Below are 22314 nucleotides of genomic sequence, written 5' to 3'. Positions count from 1 at the left end.
TTTGACCCTGTCGCCAGTTCAATGGTTGTCCTTCCTTGGATAACGTTTGGTAGGTATTAACCATTGCATACCAGTAACACCCCACAAGACTTGCAATTTTAGAGATGCTCTGACCCAGTTATCACAATCTGGCCTTTGCTAAAGTCACTCAGATCCTCACACTTGCCCATTTTCCCTCCTTCCAACACATCACAACTGTCAAAAATTGGCAGTCCACTTGCTGTCTAATATACCCCACCCCTTCACAAGTGTAAATGTAGCGAGACAATCAATATTTTTCACTACACCTGCTGTGTCTGATTGGTGTATTATAGTGTGGTTTTGTGTTTACTAAACTATTTTGTGTTAACAAAATAAAAAATTAACTCAACTGTTTTTAGAAATGATAGTTACCCTATAAAGCCTTACCATTATTGTACTGTATATCATATCAGATCCCATCTGTTAAGCTCTTTAAAAATGAGTTGCGTTTTAATGTTGGTTCGGAGTGAATCATGTGATAGCCACCCCTACCAAGAAATGGCAATAATGCAGCCTGGGTAGGACACCAGTTCAACACAGAGCTCACACAGCACACAACAGATATTTGGAGCCCTTGTTGAACCTAAACAATGTATTTCAAGGAAATTTGAGAAGATGGAAAAAGGCCATGCCTTTTTGGGTGAAATCTAAAAGTTTAGATAGTAAAAACTGAAATTTGCTTCACTTTTCTTTCAGTCCCCAAAGAAGATAATATACTTTGATGTGCTCCTCCCCTAATGACAACCTCTGATGATTTATTTAAACTCCTGTCCAAAAGTAATCTAACATGGGAGGCAGATAAGAACAGTGCACTAAACATAAAAAAGACGTCATGGTAGTAAATGATAACATTCTGTAGTGCAATTTGCAAAATCATTTTTATTGTAACACTTGAACAGTATTTGTTAAGAGAAACGAGAAAAAGAAATGTACAGGACATAGATTGCAAAAGACAAGTATAAATTTGAATAGCTTGCAAAAATTATATTATAAAAAAACAATCAATATTTGAAATTGACTATCTGTTTAGAATGCACTTCATTCAGGAATGAACAAAATATCTTTTGATTCTGCTGAATATGTGAGTCTGTGTATTGACATGGGCAGACATTATTTTTGTCAGATTTCTGTTGTTGCTGGAACAACATCAAAGTTGTTGTTCCAGGACACTTATTTAACTTTAGCAATCAAGGTGTCCCATCAAAGGGATGAGGACAAAAATCAAAACAGCACAACTCTTCCTTTGTCACCTATGAAAATGTGTGCAAAACACTTCTGTCTACTAGAAAACAAATCTGTCATCATTTCTTAGGTAAGCAGATTTTTTTAGATCACTATTAAAGGATGTGATATGGTGTGCGTTTTTGCATAAAGTCCCTGTTTTATGATGTCAGAATATTAACTTTGATGTAGTTCCAAGAACAAGAGAAACCCGATTTACCACTGAAATAAGGCTGGCAGGTGTGCTTTGATGTCTCAGGTAGCTAAAGAAGTGACAAGGGATGTGGACAGCCAAACACCTGCATGTTGCTAATCACAGACTAGGCTGTCTCAGGAGGCTCAGAAGTACTCAAAAGTGTGTTGAGTATAAAAGGCCACAACTGGAAAGTGATCCAGATGGTTAATGGGGTGTTCAGTAAGACTAAGAACTCCAACTTCTGCTTGGCAAGTGCATTTGAGGTAGTAGATTAGTTGGAGGGCAGAATTTAGGATTATGGTGTCATACCAATAAAATGGGCTTACTGTGACACCAGCATCTTCCCACCTTGATCTGGGAGCAAGATGCAGATAAGAAGTCAGTGGCTCTGTTGCTGAATGGCTGAATTTTTAGAGCATGACACAGTTTGGAGGGGTGTGCTGGTCCACTCTTGGAATAAGTGATATATGGAGAAAGGGTGCAAACAAAATGCTGTGACAGGGCATATCACAGAGTGGGGGGGTCACAAGACATATTGTTCTCAAAAAAGTTTGCATAACTGCATTATTCACAATTTAAAGGGCATTTAACTATCACGATATGCTCCAACAGCTTTAAAATTAATTTTATAATGCTTAAACTTATGTATTGCACAATCTAGCATAGTTCGATATATACAATTATTTTGCAAATTATTAATATTAATGTATTCATAGGAAATATGTTTCTGAACTTATTTTCATATTATGCCAATATTTATAAAAAGCATATTAGAATTTATAAGACTTAAATCATAACATAAAAATGATCTTTTAAAAAATTTGTAATAGAATAAAGAACTATGAATTTACAAGTCATATGTTTCTTATTTATTTGTATTAAAATGGTCAAAGAATTCTTTACACAGGAATTAAAATCAAAATATTTCAAACTTGTAAGATAAACTTTGTTCGATGATACATTTAATTCTTTAATGGAAGACCCAATGACCCATTACAGGGTTTGTTCTTTAACTCCAAAAACACTAAAGACAATAGCATTTACATTAATCATCCATTCATTTCTAGAACATTCTTTTTTCCAGTATAGGTTTGCAAAGAACTGAAGTCAATCCCAGCAAGATTGGTCACAAGGTAAGAATCAAGCACTTCAATCACACACACCTATGTGTGCTCAGTCACACGGAGACAATCAATCTAACCAGCATGAAGCAATCAACGCCGACACAGAGAGAATATGAAAACGCCACAAATCAAACCCAAATCCTTTGGGCTGGGCAGCAACATGCTAAACACTGAGCTACCATCCTTCCCATAATTTCATTATATTCATTTTAAAAAGTTTGTATTTTTAAAACAGATCTGTAACAGTGCATTTTAGCAAAGAATTAGTATAGTGCTAATAACAGCATGCACCATTTCAAGATGCTTTATAAAATCATTAATACCAGACAATATTAAATTTATTTTTTCCAGTAACTCAAATTACAGAAATATGTTTATTGATGGAAAGATTGTAAGTAAAAGGCAGAAATTCTAAGTGATCTGATTTGACTAAGAAATCTCACTTTAGGATTACAACTAAACTAAGCTGAGCAACACAAAGAATGAAGAAAAACCTTGCCACTTTGTTTAAACTGGCACCAGAGAAACTGCATTTGTGTTGCTTAATATTTTGCTCTAACATCAATGGATGAAATGTATACTGCCTTCCCGTTACTATTTACCTTCTCTTTCCTTAGCTGTTCCATTAAGAAACTCCTAGGAAGTCCATCAGACTCCCCGCCCATCCATTTCTTAAACCTGAGTTCGTATAAGCTGAAGCCTGTCCCAGAATCATCGGGCACAAGGCCAAACCCAAGCCTGGATGAGAAACCATCCCATCACGGGCATTCTAAGGAACCAGCTTACTTAGTAGAAAAATAAACATTGTACTTTATACCTTTTAGAAATGCAAAAGTCATTTTCTCCTTTTAAGAAATTTAAAATTGCAGTTTCATTTAATAGACTTTTTTTGTTTCCTCGTTTACTTGAACAGTTTCAGTAAGCGCATTTGGTACTGGATATTGTTAAGACAAGGGCGCACCACTCTCAAACATGTAGAGCCTTATGGTGGGCTCAGAAGCAGCACCCTCTCCTTTACTGAACACCTGCCTTGATTACAATTCTTTCTTCTTCTCCTGCTTGTTTATGTTGCTTCTATTGTGAACTGAAAACATTAGCTCTCAATCTTTTTGCAGGTACTTCAAGTTAATTTAATTGAAAATGATTTGCTTTATCTGCATATCTATTGCTAGTTCAGCTTGACGTAAGCCATTGCCTGTAATCTTTATGTTGTAGCAAGGTCAACGGATTTTGTTACTTTAACTAGAGACATATAATGTATTTCTCATAATTGTTACAATTATCCATTTGTCTTAAGTTGATTTTATTCAAAATGAATGTTTTATACTCAAAACAAATTAATGTTTTATACTAAAAAAAAGATTTGGTGACTATTCTGCGACTACATTAAGTTCACCTAATTCAAAGTGAACACAACTTTAGTTTTAACAATTGCGATCATGACACATGCACTGTAAACTTCACAATGACACACCCCAGCACTGAAAGGTTGGGGGCTTCCCCGCCCCAGTTTAATTATTTCTTAACACTTTTTTACTGATGTTATAAAAAGATTTGGTGGGTTGGTGTTTATGGGGTTCTTTTTCAAAAACATATTATAGGCTATTTTCTTGGTAAAAAATTCTAAATTTGCATAAAGTTTATGATTTGTAGGTAAGAATACCCTTCATGTTGTCAAAATGTTGCAAAGGTTCTTAGGATCCCCACACCTGAACAGATCTGGAAGAAAATATTTAAAGATTTTGTGTATAAATTTACATTTTAGGAATATCATGAGGTTTGTGCAGTTGCCGAAGCAGCTCTAGGATGTTCAGCCTCTTTGCCGAATCCCTGCAGATAATTTGGCAAATTTGATGGACACCCTATATAACAATAGCACTTTTATAGGAAAAGGAGTTAACACTTGATGAATCTTATTTTAGAAATCATTCACAGAAAAAAATGTATAAATAGGAATTATACATGGTATTTGAAACATTGTGTTAATTTAAATTATGTTAGATGTACATAAACAAACAGAATAATATTTTTTAAAGTTTAACTTGATAATGTCCAGGAATTTTGTGTAAGAAAACAATGTAATTCAGGAATGTTAAATTAAAATATTAATTAAAATCCAGTATATTACATTGCAGTCAAAATGACTACTTTGGCTAATGATAAACTAATCAGTCAATAATGTTCATTCTTTTCAAATTACTCAAGTCACTTACAATGAACCTTTTGTCACATAACTGTATTCATTTCATCATTTGATTTTGTGAGTGTACTGAAAATGAAGTTTTATTATGTGATTCTCTTTCGAAACTACCTGACAAAACTGAGCAGCTACTTCATCTTTAACAGCTTTTAATTATTACTTGGGCTCATAAATAAAACATAAGTATACGAGGAACATTCAAAAAGTTTCCGCACTTTTATATTTTTGTTGGAAATGGTGAAGGCAGGAGGAGTAGTCATTGAGCATTAAAAAAGTTGGTACGACGCTGGGAAAATTGCATCGCAAACAAAGGTCAATATGAAGAAAAAGGGATGCAATTTGTTTTTGATTTCTTAATAAATAGAGTTAAAAAAGAGGGTGGAAACTTTTTGAAAGTCTCTCGTATGTCCTCATTAATCACATGCTGCTACCACACCCATTACAAATGGCCTTAATTTTAAGAGCTATTTGTAGGGAGAGTGACGCTGGATATTTGTAATTCTACCAACATCTGTACATATAATGTACGTAGAATATGAGCAAAGGTACTAGTTTTACAGCCAATGAGAAAAGGTTGTGAACTTTCAAAGTTTAGATTCCAAAAAAATTCTAAACTTGTAAATGCACAAAATTGTTCACCCTTTACATCATGTTAGATTTTGTGTCTTTCTTCCCTTACTTACCTTTCCAATGTAAAGAAATGCATAATGTTTCTCAATCCTTGCTCCCAAGCAGTTGAATGTCCTTTGCATGACCATCTGAGCTACACCAAGGCTAAAGATGTTCAGGCACCACTTACAAATTCACCTCTTTACAACGCATCTTGAGACTGCTTAGGCTTTCTACTTCTTAGCTGTCCTCCTGGATGTGTACAGTTGCACTAACTATATTGACAGTAACTACGTATGAATTTGTTAGGCTAGCTGGCCTTGGGCCTAACTGTAGGACTAAGCATCGTGTGCTGATTTCTTACATTTTTTATATTGCTTGTTCACTTTGCACATAATTGTCAAACAATGAGAAAATTTAGAGTAGAAAAAGCGAAGAGCTCAACCCAGTATGCGTTTTTCTCATTTTGATCAATGACTTAACTACAGTAATTATTATTTGTATATTTTAAAATGAAATATTATTAGCCAAGATAAAGTGCTGCCTTAGCAGCCCATGCTGGTGATAAGATTTTAAAAGTTACCAAATGTATTTAAAAGGTTTTGACATAAAAGACAGAATGTAGAGAGGAAATGCTCTGATCTTTAGTACTGCCTAAATTGTAATCCATTAGGCAGTGTGAATAGACAGGGTGACTTTAAGGCAGCCCAGCTGTTGTCCGTTGTTGCCAAGGACTCCAACGATTTCATAATTTCCATTTGTTAACCAGTAAGGAAGGTCAACCTGAGGAAGATAGAAGTTTGCTTCTGGTAAGGTATAGTCCCCCTGTAAAAGAAGAAATTGACTTTTAGAGAAATTTTTCTTCAAAGTACACAAAAGCATAACAACTTTTTGCCTAAGCATTTATAGTATATAGTGAAATTGGTTCATAATCGAGAACTTTTTCTATTTGGCCTCTTGGTCTTGATAACTTCACAGGGTTGGTGGTCACAAGCTAGACTTCATTTCAAGTGAATATGACTGTCCGTTGCTTATCTATGTTTCTTACAGCACATTCCACTTCAAATATACTATTAACATATTTATCATCTAAAGCACAACAGATGAATATCAGAGTTGTGCTGTTGTCAGTCATAAGAACACATTTATCCATCCTTTTTCTGAATAACCTTTCCAGTAGTGTGCCACAGGATGGTGGAATTTGTTTTGTGAGCTTCACACACAAGTCAACATTGACCCATAACATGGCACACATCCAGACTCACTTGGATTGCGTGATACCTTCTGAAGAAAAGGCAGAAGCAATTTCAAATAGAGATCTGCAGATGAAATGCAAGTCAAAAAATGAGCTAAGATCAAAACTGAGAGTCAGTCCTATATGTCATCAGAGCCAAATCATTAAACTAAGACATAGACAAAATACATTTCTGAAACCAAGATGACTAAACAATTAATGAACACAAGCGCACATTTCTAATTTAATAGTCACAATTTTGGATTGTATTGTATAAACACAAAGATGCCATTTTGTGCTTTGAAGCTCTTTATTCACCTTGCTAGTAATCTTCAAGAGACAAGACAGAATAAAGCCTACAGACAACCAGCACTGTGTACTGTTTGACTTGCAGTACAAAAGTTCTCTAATATTACTTATATTTTATACTTACCTTTTCCTAATCTTGAGTATCTAAATTTAATGATAAAACATATGTTTCTTGGTTGTTTTTAAAAAAAAAGGTTAAAGGCAAAAAGACTACTCTAAGACAGCATTATTTTATCTGTTGCATAATGTATCTACAAGGTAGTATCCTAATATCCATTCCTATAATATCAAACCCGCCTATTTCAGTCAATTCAGGACTGTAGAGACCGGGGTCCATTCTGACAGTATTGGATGCAGCCTGGGGAACCAACCCTGGATATGAAGTCAGCTTTATCCTAACCTAACCTAACATGTACATCTTTGATACATAGTAGAAACAATGGAGCAACCACGGAAAAACCCACATAAACAGGAAGAACATGTGAACTCAAACCCATGACATTGGAATTATGAGACACCAGCACTAGCCACTGCCAAACTGCTACTGCTAAACTCCTAGAACACAAAATAGTCTCTAAAATCTTTTCATATTAAAAGTAAGTACAGTTTAGGACTTTTCAAAGCTCTCTTATTTTATTATAGAGTCACAAAGAATATGGTTTTCTCCCGGTAGCACTGTGTACCAGGCTGAAGCCAACACAATGGCTGGACAGCCAGTCTATCACAGGGTCACAGAGTATATTAACACACATGAGCACACACCCAGTTGATCTAACATGCATATCTTTGAATGTAGGTGGAGGCTCAGGTACATGGAGAAGGTTCACACTTCATCCACATGGTAACTGGGTCGGAATTGAAGCTGTAACACTGGGATATCGTATATCCCTATTCTGTTAAATACTTATGACTTACTGGTATGTTCCTTAATTGTCCTGTTCCTCCAAATTCTTTAGCTGACAAGACAACAGGGGCCTTCCAGGATATCAGCTGTCTTTTTTTAATACCTCCTACAACCATATTCTGTTCCTGTACCACACACTGTGCTCTGCTTTTAATGTCCATGATATAGTTCAGTTATCTGGCCTCTTTTCTCTTTTGACACACTCAAACTTGTTTAAAACTATATAGTACAGACAAACAACTTCACATTTCTTCATTTTTATTTTTTTAATTATGAAACTTACCGATTTGAATGGGCAATGGCAAGGAATACTATAGGTGTGAAGTGGTTCAGGACAGTCCTGTCCAGGTGGTATCAAGGTGTCAAGAAGCTGGCAGACATCTTCGTAGTCACAGCTACCAATCTGTTCCACACAAGGCACCTTCACCCAAAATCCAGCAACCTCTTTGTGAAGAGTAACATTAACCTAAAAGACGAAAAAGCCAAGAATGTTTTTGCCAGACTCCATGAGTTCCTATGCATATTCAGGTAGGTTTTTTGCATTATACTATAGTTGCCATCAATTGGCATGATTTTATATAGTTGCTTATTAAACAGTTTTGTTATGGGCTAATCTATGGTGTCCTACACCTATGAAACAGCTTACAGTTTTACCAAACCTGGCTCCTTTCCAGCATTGCTGGAAACCTTTCTGTTAAGTTGTTTTCCAGCATTTTTCATCATACAAATTCTTGCTTGCCTACCCATTGATCAATATAGCCAATTTTGAAAGATGTTTGAGAAAATACAATATAAAGTTAGGACTCACCTCTTAAACTCTCAATAATGGATAACCCAACCACTCGTGACCCTGGGTTTGAATTCTCTAAAAATAAATATCTTCTAAACCACTTCAAAAATGCATCCATTCTGCATTTGTTTGACATCTTGTAAAGAGCTATATTCTTTCTATGAAAATGTACTATAGAAATAAATGTTGTTGTTGTATCAGTCATGATACGGTCCAAACAAAGTCATAGACTGTCATTAACTGTCCTGTAAAAGTATGAAGGTGAAAGTCATGGAAGTGGCTACACCAAGTCAATGCTTTACAGTACATTAACAAAGAAAAAACAAACTAGTCTTCTCATATGAGTGTTGGCAAATATGTGGAAAAACAAAAATCCTACTATACAAGGTTCACTTCCTGCTTCCCAAAATGGTATAATTATTTCAGAAACTGTTTGTCATTAACAGGGTTGACTTCAAATTTAAAGTAACTTGACTGAGACCAAAAGCTTCAGATTAGAAATGTGAAAACAAATGTTAGCCTCTTCTTTGATAGACCTCCAATGTCACGGGGCAAAAAAGGTATCATAGGACTGAGCCCATAGACCATCTTGCCAATTTTCAAGTCGAATGTCATTGGTAGTGCATTTTCTAGTGGTGTGGTAGCATATGGTACATGCCAGCTTTCCAAATATCAGAATCCACTATCACTTTAATGACTCTGTACATCTACCATCTGCCATCTAACCCTAATTTATATAAAACTGGTATTTACACTCCTTTCCTCTTAAAATGCCAGGTTTTTAGAAATTTTCCAGATTTAATGCAAAACACAAAGAAATGGCTGAAAATCATGGTACCCTTGCATTTTATTCAAATAATGCATCATTCCTTCCTAAAATGTATTGAAATTAAAAGATCTTTTTGTGTATTTCTTTGGTTGCTGGTGTAATAAAACAAAAAAAGCTGTTAAAAGAAGTAAATTCTTATTTATTCTACAAAAACATTTCAAGATGGACTAAGCAAAATGATTAGATTGCATTTTAATGATACTTCAAACAGACTGATGTTTTTTAATGATTATCATGGGGGTATTCATAATTATGTTCACTAGTTCCACCGGTTCAAATGGACAAAAGTACTCACTCAGCTACTTTATGTCACTGTGTGTGAGTCACACTAAATATGGAGACAAAAAAGAAAAATAGGGAGTTGTCTAAGGAGGAAAAAAAGGGTAATAGCTAAGCATAGTCAACATAAGGGCTACACAGCCTTCTCCAAAGAACTTGATGTCCCTGTGACCACAGTCAGCAACATCAGAAATTTAAGGCCCATGGGAATGTAGCCAATGTCCTTGGACGTGGCCATGTGAGGAAAAACGACCCAAAATTTAAGAGAAAGAGAGAAAGAGTTTTCAAAAGGTGGAGAAAGAACCAAGAGAAACTTCAAGACAGATCCAAAATGACCTTCAACATCAAGGTGCAACAGTTTCAAGTCACATCATCTGCTACTGCATGAGTGAAAATGGACTCCATGGTAGAAGGCCCAAAAAGACCCCACTTATAAAAGAAAAACACAAAATAGTCAAATCTGAAACTCACACTTTGTGGAAATGCATATTGGTAAGCCACGGTCTTTCAGGTAGAATGCGCCAGAGCCAACAAAAATAGACTATTCAGCAGGATTAAAAACAAATTATGACAAAAAATCACCCTAGAATGGATAAGAAGAAAACATTGGACTGTTCTGAAGTGACTTGCTATGAGTTATGATCTGAATTCCATTAACTATCTACAAGAACAGATTAAAAAATTCAAAGTTGGGAGAGGGAAACCGAGGGAATTGGAGCAGTTTCCTCAAGAAAGGTTAGCCAAACAACAGTTAAGAAGTGTAGAAAACTCACTCAGAGGTACAGAAAGCACTTGGTTGCAGTTACTGTCTCCAAAGTCTGTCTTATGAAATATTACGTTAAGTAAACCAATAATTTTGTCCATGCTATTCTAATTTGTTTTATTGTTTAAAATAAATGTGAAGTCATGAATGCATAAAGTACTTTGCAGGCTCTATGTCTTTTTGTTCTGCAGTGAATACTTTTCTAAATGCCTTAGAGGGTGGTACTTATTTGTGGCTTAGGCCATTTCTTTTGAGAAGTGTCCCCCATTTTCTGGGTGGGTCATTACATGACAAACTGCCAACAAATGGTGTTCCCGTATTGCTGATTGCTGGCTCATGCACATCAAAAAGACAAATGGCATTGGAGGATGAGGGACATTATCTTTGAAATTAGTGTTTTAAATGTCATGTCCTCAGGCTGGATCCCTACACCTCAAGGTTCAAATTAGTGGAGAATTGTTTGAGAATTTGGGGCTAGAGACTTCAATTGTGCTCACAGCAGGGGTGAAGCTCCAGGATCAAGAGTACACCCTTAACAACCGGAGCTGGCACTAACTCCATTAATTTCCTAACCTGCTTATCTAGTTCAGAGTGATTAGGAGTCAGAGTTTACCCTGGAAACACTGGCTACATGGTAGAACCAATCTTGAACAGAAGGCTAGTCTGTCACAGGGTACTTGTTCATGCTTGCTCAAATGAGGATGTGATGTTATTTTGAAGAAATTAGGTGGATAAAGTTAGCAAGCTTGTTAGACTGAATGACCCTTTCTCATCAAATCATTCTCTTGTTCTAATTTACAGCTTCTAATTATTGTAACTCACAGAATGTGGAAAGGCACACAGACAAGGAGAATGTTGTAACAGAAAGTGTCTGCCTGGTCTTCAGGCCCCACAATCTGGAGCTGTGAAGCAGCCTCACTAACTACTGTGTCATCCTTTTATGAACACAGTTACACAAATCTTCCACTTATATCCTGAAGCAGTTTCCAGTTAAATATCACAACTTGATAACATATTCCAGACTTACACTCCTTGCATAAATAACAGCTTCCTGATTTTTGCCTTAAGTCTATTTTCCATTATTTCTATCCAAGCTCTATTTTGGTTCAGACTTCACAGCCACATTGACTTGCCACCTTAGGAAACAGCTTAATCTTGCCTAATGGGCGGGCCAGCAATGTCTGTGACATGTCATCTGGGCGATGTGGCTCAGCAGCTCTATTTAGCTTATCTAGTTGAAGAAAAGGTCAAAAATGCTTTTATGACAGTAAGTAGCTTAATCTTCTCCAAAGATCTGTATGATTTTGGTTCATATGCGGTCAGATAAAAGTGATCAACACAAATGAAGAACAGTATTTCCAAGAATGGGTAAAGTTTCCAGATATTCATGATAGTTGTTTGTTTAACATTGATTTTGTATTTTGTGAAATTTAAAACCTGTCTTTTTTCAATGCAAGACTTTGTCAGATGCTTTTAAGGGTTTCACCTTTATTTTTTGAACTTGGTCACAGTTTATGTGGAGTTTGCATGTTCTCTCTTCTTGTGTGTGGATTTGACCTTTATGTACTCCAGTTTGCCTCCCACTCTCATATCAGTTAGATTAACTGATTGGCTTTAGAATGGACTGACACACCAGTGATGGTGTGATACAATTAGATAGGGCGATGTGCTCTTTTAGATAAATAAAAACTGTGTGCTCCTTCTTCGGGCAGGCGTAGGCATGTGGTAGCACACATGAGTAGCTCCAAGTTGTTGATGGAGAACTGGATGGCCAGGTATTCATGGGTGGATGTGTGCAGCAGACAATTTTCCTTGTTAGCACCCTGATGTCTATGATCATGTCTCTGGCGCCTAAATGAAGAATATAAAGGAGCCTGAGTAGGAAACAAGGAGAGAAAACAATGGAGAATGAGAGAAGAGAAAGAGATGGGAGGTTAAGATGTAGTGAAAGAAGAAAGAAGGAATGGCAGAGCCTTTGCTGATGAAGAAACGAGGCAGGCAGTTTGAATGGCTCCGAAAGTAGTGCATGTCCATTGGTCAAGGGTCAGAGGTCACTCAGGCTGAGTGCATCGGGGCAGGGTTGATCTACCACTCCAAGTGGGCTCACGCTTGAGACCAAGGAATGGCAGTGGGAAATTGAAGCAAGACGCATAGTGGGTGGCAGGAACTTTAGCCCGTTATAGTGGATGCACCTGTTGGCAGACATCTCCTCTGGTTTCAGAGACCCTTTTGGGTAAGCAGAGGAAGCTTCCTTTTTTACAGTTGAAACATCACGGCCAGTGGAATTTTAAAGGACAGATTCTGTTTTGATTTCAATCTCATTTTACCTATCGTTATTTATTGCGACATTTTAACCTCCACTTGAATCACCTGTTTTTGGTATGGAGAATTTCTTTATTGGGAAGATGTACTGCACTTTGTTTTGTGGACTTTGTGGATTAATAAAAGCACTAAGCAACCTTTAATAAGCACTCTTGCTTGCTTGTTCTAGTCATGACTATTGACAGATCAAGGTTTAAAAGACACTAGTCAGCTGCAGCGTACCCAGACTGTCACAGATGGTTTCTGGCTTGTTCTTGATGCTTCCGGGATGAACTTTGGAATGTATTAAGTGGGTTTTAGAGTTTTATGACAAGTTATTTTTATTTTTGTAACATACTGCAATATGCAGACAGTAGTACCAGATTCCCGTGTAAAGCTAATAAAAAGAGAACACAACCCTCTTTCTTTCAGCTGCAGGGCAAAGCAAAAGAAGCCAGGACATTTACTCTTTTCTGTCTTGTGGTCATATAATCCAGGAAATTGCTGTCTTATAACTTATGTAACTAGCCAGTGAAAAAAGAAATGCACATTAATGGTAAAGAACAGCCTTCACACACCTTCCAAGTTACTTTTCCTCACACATTTATCTTCAATTATACTCCTTGCCTTAACATCTGTTGATTTTTCTGACTATGAACATCGCTATTAACAAAGAAAGGAGACAAGGGGCTTATGGCATATCTTTATTTTGTAAATATATCAACCCCCTCACTGCCTGGGGACACAAACAAGACCTTAATCTTTTGAAGATGAAAGTTCATACACAGTATAGTAGAGGTAGTGAAACACAACTGAGTTAGGTACAGCCTTTAGGGGGCTGACACCACTAATGCTAATATAACCAAATACCGTGCGAAGATCCTTGCAATAACAGCCATTACTTCTTTTTATATATTGTAACTGAAAGCATATCAGTCTCCCAAGAGGCTCGGGCTAAGCAGCCAAAGAGCTTCCAAATATGCAAAAATGGTGGTTTGCTAAGAAAAAAGGAGAAATAAAGAAAGTAATCAAGTATCTATATATATAATTCACTAAGGCAAGACAACCATGGAAAACACGCCAGAAGGGGCGTGGATTCACTAAGCCGCCGACAAGTGAGACACCTATGGTGCACGCAGGAAGGAGCCACGCCCACCAACTCCAAGACCATTGGATACGACGACAACTCACAGAGCCACGCCCACCAACTCGGACGCGACAACACAGAAAAACCGGCGTCATTTATATTCGTCTGTCGTAGAGGTCACATGCAGCTCCGACCCACGTTGACTGTTAATAGAGGCATGTTTCTGGAGGTGAATCGCCATATGCGGCGTGTAAAACTGTTTGCGAGGGGTATCCCATGGGATCCTTAAAACGTTCCTTTACAACTGAGGTTAAAACACAATGAAGTGAACAGTCTTTAAAAAACGAGTTTCGGTTACGACGCACGCGTGCACTATAGCAAACTGTTTTACACGCTACATACAGCAATTCGCATCCGCGACAAACATGCGTCTTCTTAGATACTCCTGCACTTTGTACACACCCTCCCACCGTGGTCGGGTGTCTTGGTGGATTATATATAGAAAGGCAGCCAAAACCGCACAGAGCAATGAAAAGTCTACGTGAGTCACAGGTGCATCTGGACGGTACAAAGACGACAACGACTCGAGTGACGAGTTGGAGGTGGGCACATGAGCAGGCGGTGTATACTGAACGAGAAATCAGCAGACTAGCATGACGGAGGGAGCGGAGTGGATGTCCTTCTCCTCTCGTCCCGTTCCACCCAGAGCACCGCACGGACAATTGTGTGTTGGTTCGTTCCGTGCATTGGTTAAAACCCAATGAAGGAAGCAGTCTTTAAAAACCAATAAGCCCTGTGCCTCTGTTTCATTACCGTCTCACCTGCTTCACCAATGCAGGCCCGCAACAGGCGATCCGGCGGCGTCATTCCCATGACCTGCCGGGCAGCCAACCGGGTAACCAAGGTTTTTGGGTTCAGGGGGGAGTATGGTTACAAAGCTGAAACTTAAAGGAACTGACGGAAGGGCACCACCAGGTGTGGAGCCTTTCACTTCATTTGACTCAACACAGGAAACCTCACCCGGCCCAGACACGGACAGGATTGACAAATTGATAGCTCTTTCTCGATTCTGTGGGTGGTGGTGCATGGCAGTTCTTAGTTGGTGGAGCGATTTGGCTGGTTATTTCCGAAAACGAACGAGACTCCCGCCTCCTAAATAGTTACATGACCAAACAGCGGTCGGCGTCCAAATTCTTAGAGGGACAAGTGGCTTTCAGCCACGTGAGATTGAGCATTAGCAGGTCTGTGATGCACTTGTATGTCCGGTACTGCACGTGCGCTACACTGAATGGATCAACGTGTGTCTACCCGGCGTGGATAAGCCATTGAACCCCATTCGTGATGGAGACCGTGGCTTCCAATTGTTCCCCATGAACGGGTCATACGCTCGCACTGATTACGTCCCTGCCCTTTGTAAAGCCCCCCATGGTAGGGTGACTTGGTGGATTATATATTAAAAAAAGCAGCCGGAACTGCAAAGCACAATGAAAAATCAACGTGGAAACCGACTGAGGCGGTGTTTGGAAAATTAACAGTCAACGTGATTCACAGGTGCGTGTGGACTGTATACAGACGAAAGCGACTCAGGTAGGGAGTTGGGGGCGGGCACATTAGTGGGCAGTGCGTACTGAACGAGCGCCGTTCAACCCCGTCCTTCACTTTGGAAGGAGAAAGCGCGACGGCGCGCCTCCGGTTTTCAGTCACAGACAATTGTATGTTGGTTCGTAGCGTGCATTGTTGCAATGTTACTTTTCTTGGTGGTTTATTAAATTACGGATTTTTCAAATGTTTATTTTTTCCTCTGTGCTTAAAAATAATTTAAAAAGTGGCCTGATTATGTGGCGTATGCTACGCCGCGGGTTGGCTAGTAGTAAATAAAACACTAGGAGTAACTTTACCACAGAATTCTGCCTTTGCTGATACAATGGGGATGGCACAGTGGTTAATAATGCTGACTTCACTGATACAGCATCCAGGGTTCAAATTCCTTGCCTGGTCTGTGTTGGAACAGAATTTGTGTGTGGTAAGTGAATTCACAGTTCAATCAGCCCTGTGTTGGTGTATGCATGAGTTACCTCTGACATTGCAACTTATACTGGGCTGTGTTAGACACTATAAATTCGCACTGTATGGGTCATGGCAGAGGGAGGTATGAGAGAGTATGCCATCCAGGGCGCAAAGCTGCACCCTCTACGATCCTGAAGTGGATTAAACAGGTTTGATAACTGACAGGACACCTCGGTCAAATCCTTCTCCTGCCTTGTGCTCACTTGATGCTCATTTTACACCATCAGTCCTTGCTTTGCAAAACATCAATCCACATCATTTAAATTTGACACTTTTTTTAAATCAGAATAATAACAATGCTAAACTGACATGTGCATTGCTTTTCTTGCCATTCACAGACGCTGTAGGCTTTTACATACAGTCATAATACAGTGAAGTCTCTACGTGTCTCGATAAAAACAGAGATGAGGAAGGAGATTCTCTTTGCATTTTAAGTGTAGACTGTGGTCATTTACCCATATGGACCAGACTAGTACTGTGGAAAATTTAATAAAACTGCTAAAAGAACTTTTTTTTTTACTTTGGCTTTTTTTGTAGCTACATTATAGTTGTACTCTATATAGAGTATACTAGCTGTGTAAGCCCATGTTGTAAAAAACCGGGCTCCTAGAAACTATTGAAATCGTCAGAAAAAAAATTGAAATGCAGAGTCGATGGTTTGGTTTTGCAGATGTGCTCGCCCCCCTTGTCTATCAGCAGCTAAGAGAGTTTCTCTCTCATTTGTCTTCCCATGGCGGTTTCACTTTGGCGACGGAGTCGCTTTCTTTCAGCCTCATGCTGTAGTCTCGTACTTCTTTTTTCTTCCGACTCGTTAATTTGGGGCTGCTTTGCCGGTTCTTTGAGCTTCATGCTGTAACCTTGCACTTCTGTTCCAGACAGACAGACACACACACTTCCACGCGTAGACGTTTATATACTGTATAAGATAGGCATAGAATAATCAAAACTGTTCAGAGATTTACAATCTTTTCCTTTCTCTGCTTTCTATGGCGTTATTTCAGTGCCACTATTCTGAGCACACATAAAAAAATATTGAGCGCACGTAAAAAAAGATTGCAAGTGCAAGTGTTGCATTTTGAAGAGAAATTTATTTTGAGCGTACAAAGCTGAATTTGAGTGAACAAAATTCATTGCTGCGTGCAAAAAATGTATTTCAGTGTTTGCGCTTATCCATATACACACACACAATAGCACCCCTCTCACTCAGTTTTTCATTTGCGCTTGCTCGCAATGTTGCTTGCGCTCACAACATTCTCTGCTGCGAGCGCTCAACTCTCTGTACACCGTTATAAGTGTGCCACAAAACCAACCAATCACAGACTTGGTTTCAAAAATTCTGATTGGCTCTTACGGTCTCCAATCAGCTCGCTAGCTGGCATGGTTGTATAATGCAACTACATTATACTACACCAACGATAGTCTTAACAAATAATATATTTTAAAATAAAATAATTAAAGATATTATCCGCAAATTGGGGTTTAATTGAGTTTAGCTGGATTTAGCTACATTTCGGACTGTTTCCGGAATGCAGCAGCTAGCGAGCTGATTGGAGACTGTAAGAGCCAATCAGAATTTTTGAAACCAAGTCTGTGATTGGTTGGTTTTGTGGCACACTTATAACGGTGTACAGAGAGTTGAGCGCTTGCAGCAGAGAATGTTGTGAGCGCAAGCAACACATTGCGAGCAAGCGCAAATGAAAAAACTGAGCGAGAGGGGTGCTATTGTGTGTGTGTATATGGATAAGTGCAAACACTGAAATACATTTTTTGCACGCAGCAATGAATTTTGTTCACTCAAATTCAGCTTTTGTACGCTCAAAATAAATTTCTCCTCAAAATGCAACACTTGCACTTGCAATATTTTTTACGTGCGCTCAGAATAGTGGCACTGAAATAACGCCATAGCTTTCTTTTTCGGTTCCTCTGTGGTGGTGTTTTGTAAGTAGCTTGACAAAAAGAGAAGGCCATTAAGTCCAACAAGCTCTAACTAACCGCCACTGTAAGCTACCACAGTCTCCCACTCAGACACTTTTTAAAAATGTTGTCAAGGCTTCCACTTCAGCTGAATAACTTTCTTCCTTTTTAAATACATTTCACTTTAATTTTAATTGATGTCCTCATGTGTTAATTAATAGAAAGCTGAAAGAATTCTGCTGGATCGGCTTTATCAATATCATTAAGAATTTTAAAGGCCTAGATTAGGTTTCCTAATAGCCTTTGCTGAACCACACTGTAGAGATTTAAGTCCCTTAGCCTCTCATAGCAGAACATGCCCTTACTTTCAGCGAATCACTTGCTAGCACCTTATTGCACAGCCTTCAGAACTGCTATGTCTTTTTTCTAATGTGGTGACGAGTAGGACTATAATGGCAGGGCATAATGTCCCTTGATTTATACTTAATATCTTTCATGATAACCTTTTTTACTTTTCCTAGATGGTGTGACTGTTATATCAATTGTTCAATTGTTCAAAATTTATTGTCACGTGCACAGTAAGGAAACATGCTTCCCTGTACAATTAAATTCTTTCTTTGCTGTCCACAGCAAATGCCAATGGTTAACAAACCAACATATAAAGATAAAAATAAATAATAACTAGCAAATAGATAATACGTAACAGAGGCAGCATAAAGTATAAAAAACAGAACAAAAGTATAAAGTGTAATGTGCAGGTAGGTATGTGATGGACAAGTCAAATACAGTTGTGTGAGGCAGACAGAATGAGGTGAACCGCGGTTATAAACTCCAATCAGTTATTTAGGAGTCTAATGGGAAAGAAAGAGTTCTTTAGCCTGGAAGTCCTGCATTTCATACTTCTATACCTCCTGCCTGAGATTAGAAATGTGAACAGTTTGTGTTAGGGTCTGTGGTCCCTGAGGATTGAGGCAGTGCTCCTTTGGACTCTGCAGTTGTTGATGCTCTGCAGAGAGGGCAGTGGAGTCCTGGGAGCCTTTTGGGACAATTGGCTGGAAAGAACCTCCAGTGTTTGTCCAGAGATTGTTATTGCAAAGGACTCAGTTACCTGGTAAGGGACATTTTGGTCTGATCAACAGTCTTTAAACCATGTAGGCCTTGGCAAAGATGTTTACGGAAGTCAAGAGACTGATAGAGAGAAAAAAAATATTGCCAATTCAACTGCATGTTAGCATCCATCTATTTGAGGATTCTGCAGATGTGATACTGAATTCTCTGATTTTCATTAAGCAACAAACTATTACTCATTTATCATACACCTTTAAGTAATAACATCACAGTTAATAATGACACCACTTACGTGCAGTCAAGCAATATACTGAATCAATAATGAAGAGGAGCGATTATTGACAGCACAGTAACGAAAAACCAGCAGAAATTTGGAAACATTAAGCAAACACCAACTTCTCTAAAAATGTACTGCTAGTTTCAAATGTGAAAGGAAACCTTAACCACAAAAATAAAATGGCTAGACTGCTGGAAGTAAATAGCACTGCTAGCTTTGTAATCTAGAAATTGTCATTTTTTAATTTTCTGCTCATCTTTTGGAAAACTAGACTTCTTAATTGTCAAAAATAATTCAGATAGAAAATGTGAGAGTACATGGTAAATGATTTATAAGCTTCTGGCTTTTTATTTTTTGGCAGGTCTCTAAAATGCATCCTTGCTGTTGACAGAAAGTGCAGGTTGATAATTTATTAAATATATATGGGTGAGTAGGTAAAAAATAAGTGATATTTTTTTTGGGTAATTCAGATGTGCTATTTTTAAAATTTAATTTTGCAGTTCTGTACTCCGTTCATGCTGACACGTTCATGACTGGTTGCTTATTATGGCTGAAGCAGGACTCAGATAAGTGAAGACTGAATGCTCTCGTTGAAAAGCTATGAGATGGGAAGGATGGTGAGGACTGTATGACTCACATTTCCTACTTTTTTATCTCTCTCTGTCATGGTGGATTTCATGACAGTCTACTTATCTCCTACTACTAGTTATGAGCAACTGATTTCTCAATAATAAATCAAAAGCCTTTGCTCAAAATGTGATTTTCCAAGTTCACTTTATTCTATGACTATTTATATTAGACAGACAGATAAAGAGTGTGATGGATCTTTTACAAGATTAAGGGCTTTGACGATGGATGGCGAGACACACAGACAACGTGAAAGCCTATCCTGGGAGCACCCCAGCTTTAGATAGGGTGGCAGTCCACTGTAAGACACGTTCACACCCACACTCGGCACAAATTTATAGTTGCTAATTTACTTAACATGTACTCCTTTGAGATGTGGGAGTAAAAAACAGGAGAAAAAAATTCACCAAAAACCCAAATGGATGAGCTTGACAACAATTTGACATTCAGGGAAGAAAATGAAATTTCATTAGTTGGCTCAGTTGATGCAGAATAATAAGACATTATTTGGATGAATCAGCACACAACTTTCCCAACTTAGGCGTTACCTTTGGCACTTCAGTGTTCACATTAACGCAAAATTCCAGATTCGCTTTTTAAGGCTAAAACATATATGGATCTTATTTTTACTTCTCTTCATGTTTCTCTCTTTTTATGTTGAATTATAATTAATAACTCCACCACAAAAGAATTCTGACTGAAGTTTTAATCAGATTTATTTATTTTTTCAAGTGTGGTTGTTCCCACAAAACTGACACTTCTACATCTCTGTGGGAACATTTTTTTTCAAACTTCTCATATTAACAAACAATTCAAAAGAATCACTAGAACTATGAAACCTTGTTGTTCTTTTTCGTGAAACAAGATATAATTTCAAGGGCAATGGAGAGCTCAAAAGCATCATGTGAGATCAACCTCACAGGTGGTGGGCAGGAGACGTGTAGCAACGTGAAGTGCTAAAAGCTGGGAGCTCTTAAAATTTAGATCAACACAATTAACACGTTCCTCTGGAAAAATGCCAGCACTAACAAATAATGCAAATATACACAGGATCTGAAACCTTTGTTTTCAACATTATACTAAAAAAATGTCAGTAACATTAAACACTAAAAGATTTTTCTAATTGCCCTTTATATTCCACTCATATTAAAAAACAAACATGTTGTGTAAACAGCACTGACACAAGCGCCTTCTGCTTATCACAAGTTTCTGTTGCATCATAGCCTTTTACACCACACTGGATATTGTGAAAATCTCCACGGGGAAAAAAAGACAAATGAAAAGTATAAGATCAGAAGAACAAGTTTTGACGTGAACAAACCATCCAGCCTCAAAAAAACTTTTGAATTTCTACTCGTTTAGTGCCTCTAATTTACCATTGAGTCAGAGTTTTAAAATAACAGGCTTTCTGAAATGAGCCACTCAACTCCACTCCTTTTACTTCAGTTAGTCTCAGAAATTACATTTCTTTAGCCCTTCTTGATAACATTTCATGCTTTAGTCCAGTAATATATTCTACTTAGGCTTTAACCAGCATGATGTGCAGAATAAAACTAGTCCCCCAATGATTTATACAGAACATTCATAACACTACCCAGCATGCTCTACAACGGCAGCTTTTTATTAGCATTTTTACACTGTCTTTTTCAAATGGTGTACTCTATACCATTAACATCTCTTATTTGGGTACTCCATTCATTCATCCACCCATTTAGTACCAAGCACACAATAGGAACTAACCTGGCATGTAGTGCCAGTACATGACAGGGCACTCTCGCTGACAAAAAAACATAACAATTAACTCAACACATGCCTTTGGGGCAGGGAGGAAAACTGAGAATATTACTTGTCATTAGCTCTGTGTAATAAATGTTAAAGTGGAAATGTAGTGCTCATTTGATAATTAAGATCTTCCCATCCATCCATTTTGAATCTGCTTAATCCAGTTTGGAGTTGTGTGGGTCAGAGTCTATGTCGGCAGCACTGGGTGCAAAACAATAACCAACCCTCAATGGACTACCATTTGATCACAGGGTCCACTAACCATTCACACCTGAACAATGGAGAGTCACCACTCCTACTGCACATCTGTGAGAAAAATATATGCAGACAAAAAGAGAACATGCAAACTATACATGTGCACATGGGACCAGGCCTAGATTGAAATCCTGGCCCTCTGGAACTGTGAGGAGGCAGCAGTAACAGCAGCACTTACTACTGCAACTCTATGCCATCATTGTGCTCATAAGTAATCATTTTTATTCATAGATTTTCTACTTTAAACATAATTTGTCACTTGCCTTTCCAATTATTAAATCTGTCCAAGTACATTTTTAGATATTTACCTGTCTCAATAGGAATTCACCCAAGTTAGGATCATCCACACATTTACCATGTTTACCTGTTATTGCAGTCATTTGTCTATGTTAATAGGTACTTCATACAAGTCCAGTGTATTTATTGAATCACGGTCACAATCACTTCTGCGTTTTTA

At 38.0% G+C, this 22314-nt stretch overlaps 1 protein-coding gene across 1 annotated transcript in view; it reads right to left on the bottom strand.

Moving 5' to 3' along the window:
* Positions 1-5063: 5063 nt before the first annotated feature.
* gm2a (GM2 ganglioside activator) overlaps positions 5064-22314 on the bottom strand; it is a 32479-nt gene continuing 15228 nt past the window's right edge. The window contains exons 3-4 of the mRNA XM_039775491.1: positions 8102-8284; positions 5064-6196 (exon numbers count right to left, since the gene is read on the bottom strand). Of these exons, the coding sequence (XP_039631425.1) occupies positions 6041-6196; positions 8102-8284 (339 nt within the window). The 3' untranslated portion in view covers positions 5064-6040. The remainder of the gene's footprint in view (positions 6197-8101; positions 8285-22314) is intronic.

Source organism: Polypterus senegalus, chromosome 13 (genome assembly GCF_016835505.1).
Source record: "Polypterus senegalus isolate Bchr_013 chromosome 13, ASM1683550v1, whole genome shotgun sequence".
Classification (NCBI taxonomy): Eukaryota; Metazoa; Chordata; class Cladistia; order Polypteriformes; family Polypteridae; genus Polypterus; species Polypterus senegalus.
The sequence above is the reverse complement of the archived record's forward strand: the minus strand, read 5'-3'. Positions and strand labels throughout refer to the sequence as shown.